At 44.0% G+C, this 4,516-nt stretch overlaps 1 protein-coding gene across 1 annotated transcript in view; it reads left to right on the plus strand.

Moving 5' to 3' along the window:
• Positions 1–4,516, plus strand: part of IGSF21 (immunoglobin superfamily member 21) — a 68,333-nt gene that overhangs the window by 50,150 nt on the left and 13,667 nt on the right. The window contains exon 3 of the mRNA XM_057386610.1: positions 2,709–2,830. Within this exon, the coding sequence (XP_057242593.1) occupies positions 2,709–2,830 (122 nt within the window). The remainder of the gene's footprint in view (positions 1–2,708; positions 2,831–4,516) is intronic.

Genomic DNA, 4,516 nt, shown 5'->3' on the forward strand with positions numbered 1-4,516 from the left:
GGGAAGATCGGGATGGGAGGTTGGATTTGAGGTGGATGTGGATTCTCCAGGAATGGGTGAGGGAGGCAGGAAAARATCTAAACTGGGAATTTTCCAGGATAACRAGTTTTTCCTGGTGTGATTCTCCAAGGAATGGGCAGAAAAAACTAACCCAGGATTTTTCCAAGATAATAGGTTTTTCCCGATGGTGATAATCCAGAAAATGGGCAGAAAAAGATTAAATCAGGATTTTTCCAGGATAATGAGTTTTTCCTGGTGATTCTCCTGGAAATGGGCAGGAAAAACCGAAACCAGGGTTTTTTCAGAATAACAACTTTTTCCCGGTGTGATCTTCTGGAAAATGGGCAGGAAAAAACTGAAACCAGGATTTTTCCAGGAGAATGAGTTTTTTCCAGATAACCAGATTTTCCTGGTGTGATTCTCTGAAAAATGGACAGGAAAAGAACTAAACCAGGATTTTTCCAGGATAACGAGTTTTTCCTGGTGATTCTCCAAGGAATGGGCATAAAAAAAAAACAAACCCAAGATTTTTCCAGGAGTTTCTCCCAGTGGCCTTAACCCAGACACTGCAGACCCTCCCAAACATTGGGAGTGCCGTGGCTGCTCCGGGGAATTTTCCCTTTTTCCGGAGCAATTTTCCATTCTCTTGGAGAATCCATTGATCCCAGCCCCGGGACGCGGAGCCTGGACCAGAGCCCAATTCCAGCCCTTTCCATCCCCTCCGCGCTCCCAAATCCTTCCCCTCATCCTTCATCCGTCACTTCCTGATGGTTTTGAATCTTCTGGGCTTCYGAGCTCCAGAGATTTTAATGGATTCTGGGAACAGCAAATGGGAACAGTGGGAAGGAGCTCGGGATCATCCGCATTTTTTCGGGAATGGGATTTTTCCTGGGATTTATGAGTAATGCAGGAAGGGAATGGGTTCCCATGCCCCTTTCCCCAAAATTCTTGGATTTGGAGACATCCTTTGGGGTGGGAACTATGGGATTTTTTCCCAATTATCTTCCTTTTTATTGTATTCCCAGCGGGAATCTGGGCCACAATTCCTACGGAGATATTTTCCCAAAAAACACCTGCTGGGTACCAAAAAAAGGCTGGAATTAGGAAAAAAAGTTGGAATTGGGATAAAAATTTGGAATTACGATACAAAGTTGGAATTGGGATAAAAAGTTGGAATTAGGACAAAACTCTGGAATTAGGATAAGAAGGCGTGAATTTGGATAAAAAGTTGGAATTGGGATAAAAAGTTGGAATTAGGGCCAAAGGCTGTCCTTGGATTGAGCTTCCCAGGATATCAGGCAAAATTCCCAATCCATGGGCACCACCTCCGCCATTCCCATTCCCACCTGGCAGCATCCCTATAAAAAATCCCAAAAATTCCTCTGGACACAYGAAGGATTCCAGGGTTTCTCCTCAAACCCAAAGAAAATTCGGGGAAAATCCTCAAAAACTTCCCCTCATTCCCATGGCCASAGATTTACAGCTCCCATCATTTTTCCTGTTTTTCTTTATCCCACACCTCTGGCCAGGGTGGAAACTCCTTTCCCATAAAATTCTCAGCCTGGGATAATAAATTGAAAGAGTTTTTTTTTTAGCGATGGATTTTTTTTCCTTTCCCGACACTTTTTGCTGATAAAAAAGCAGGAAAAGAGGGAATTGGGAATAATGGCAGAGTTTTGCCCAAGTGTTGGGTGGGGAAAGTGGGGATTCGTCCTYGAGAAATGTTGGATTTGGGGATTAAATCCCAAAATTTTCTTCTGCTCTTTATTTCTTCTGCTCCTCTTCTGGTTTATTTTGAAAAATGAGGATTTTAACTCTGAGCTGGTTTAGTCCCAAAATTCTCATTTTTCTCTTGATTTTTCCACTAAAATTTCTCCTCACAAGCAGGGAAGATAAATCCGGAGGTGTCGGGGGAGACAGGGAATAAAAGAGTCCTAAAAAAAGCCGTTTYCATTTAAAAATTGCAATTCCTGGCTGGAAAACTGAGCTGGTGATGGGAAATGTAGATTTTGTTTTTCATCTCAGTGGGGGGATCATAAATGCATGACTTCCAAACTGAAAAGTCCTGGGAACTGTGGATAAGTATGAAAACCATGATATAAAAATAAAAATAAAAATAAAAATAAAAACAAAAATAAAAATAAAAATAAAAATTAAAATTAAAATTTAAATACAGGCATAAATATAAATATAAATATAAATGTGAATATTATAGAAATATAAATATAGATATAAGTGTAGATATATATGAATGTGAATGTGAACGTGAATGTAAAAAATATAAATATAAATATAAATATAAATATAAATATAAATATAAATATAAATATAAATATAAATATAAATATAAATATAAATGTGCATATAAACGTACATATAAATTTAAATATACTTATAAATATAAAGGTAAGTATAATAATATTGAAACCATTCTAATTTAAATATTTGCATGCACTGAGCAAAAATATTATAATAAATGTYTTTACAGTATTTAATATAAATCAATTAAAATTTGAATATCTCCTAATGTCAATAAATATTAAAATATTAATAAACACATGAAAGCGCGAAAATTMATAGATTCAAAAACAAATAAATGCCTTCAAATACAAATAAATTTATTCCAATTCCAGGAATAAAACCCCTTTGAAACACCCCAAAAGGGGCGGCAAWTGCCCCAAACTGGGGACACTTTTTGCTCCCCGCAGGTCACTGACGGCGGCACCATCAAACAGAAGATCTTCACCTTCGACGCCATGTTCTCCACCAACCTGTCCCAGATGGAAAACTACCGCAAGCGGGAAGAGCTGGTTTACCAATCCACCGTGCGGTGAGTGCAGGCGGGTCACAGCTACTCCAGGGTTACTCACAGGATACTCAGGGGTTACTCACAGGATACTTGGGAGAGCCACAGGGTGCTCAGGATATTCAGGAGTTACTCACAGGATACTCAGAGGTTACTCACGGATACTCAGGAGAGAGAGGGTGCTCAGGATACTCCAGGATTACTCACAGGATACTCAGGAGAGCCACAGGGTGCTCAGGATACTCTGGGGTTACTCACAGGATACTCAGGAGAGCCACAGGGTGCTCAGGATACTCCGGGGTTACTCACAGGATACTCAGGAGAGCCACAGGGTGCTCAGAATATTCCGGGGTTACTCACGGGATACTCAGGAGAGACAGAGGGTGCTCAGGATACTCAGGAGTTACTCAGAGGATGCTGAGGATAGCCAGAGGATGCTCAGGATACTCAGGGGTTACTCAGAGGATACTCCGGGGTTACTCAGAGGATGCTCTGGCAAGGTTCAGGTGGGTCGGGAGATACTCCAGGATTACTCACAGAATACTCAGGAGAGCCAGAGGAAGCTCAAGATACTCCAGGGTTACTCAGAGGATGCTCAGGATACTCAGGGTTACTCAGAGCTGCTCCAGCGATGTTCAGGAGAAGCTCGGGATGCTCAGGGGATGTTCAGATGGGTCAGGACATACTCCAGGGTTACTCAGGGGATACTCAAGGGGTTCTCAGGCAATGAGCAGAGGTTGCTCTGGAGTTGCCTCAGGGATCCTCTGGAGATGCTCCGGAAATGCTCTGGAGCTGCTCAGAAGATGCTCCAGGGATGCTCAGGGGATGCTCAGGAGATGCTCTGGGAATGCTCTGGGATGCTCAGGAGATGCTCTGAAGATGCTCCAGGGATGCTGTAGGGGTTCTCCGGGGATGCTCTGGGGGTGCTCCGGGAATGCTCTGGGGATGCTCTGGGGATGCTCTGGAGATTCTCCAAGGATGCTCCAGGGATGCTCTGGAATGCTCAGGAGATGCTCAGGAGTTGCTCTGGGAATGCTCCAGAAATGCTTTGGGAATGCTCTGGAGATGTTCTGGGGATGGTCAGGAGGTGCTGCAGGAATGGTCCAGGATGCTCCAGGGATGCTCCAGGGATGCTCTGGAGATGCTCCAGGGATGCTCTGGAGATGCTCCAGGGATGCTCCGGGGATGCACAGGGGATGCTCTGGAGATGCTCAGGGGATGCTGCTGAGTTGCTCCATCCCTGGGAGCAGCATGAAAATCAGGGAATCGAACCGGATGAAAACATTCCCCGTGCATCCAGCAGGAATTCATGGCACATTCCCAATGGAGAGAGAGAGGGATCGGGAACATTCCTGGAGCAGGGGAAAAGGAATCAAACATTCCCTGGTCATGGAGTGAGGGATTGGGAACATTCACAGAGCAGGGAACAGGGATTCAAACATTTCCTGTACATGAAACAAAGGATCAGGAGAATCCCTGGAACAAGGAACAGGTAATCAAACATTCCCTGGGCATGGAGTGAGGGATTGGGAACATCCCTGGGTCAGGAGACAGGGATTCAAACCTTCCCTGTGGACTGAGAGGGGCTGGGAGCATTCCTGGAGCAGGGAAGAAGAAATCAAAYATTCCCTGGGAATGGAGTGATGGATCAGGAACTTGCCCGGAGCAGGGGACAGGAATTCAAACATCCCCTGTACACAGAACAAAGGA

This window comes from Malurus melanocephalus, unplaced genomic scaffold, assembly GCF_030028575.1.
Source record: "Malurus melanocephalus ecotype Western Australia unplaced genomic scaffold, MMel_1.1 scaffold_1006, whole genome shotgun sequence".
NCBI lineage: Eukaryota > Metazoa > Chordata > Aves > Passeriformes > Maluridae > Malurus > Malurus melanocephalus.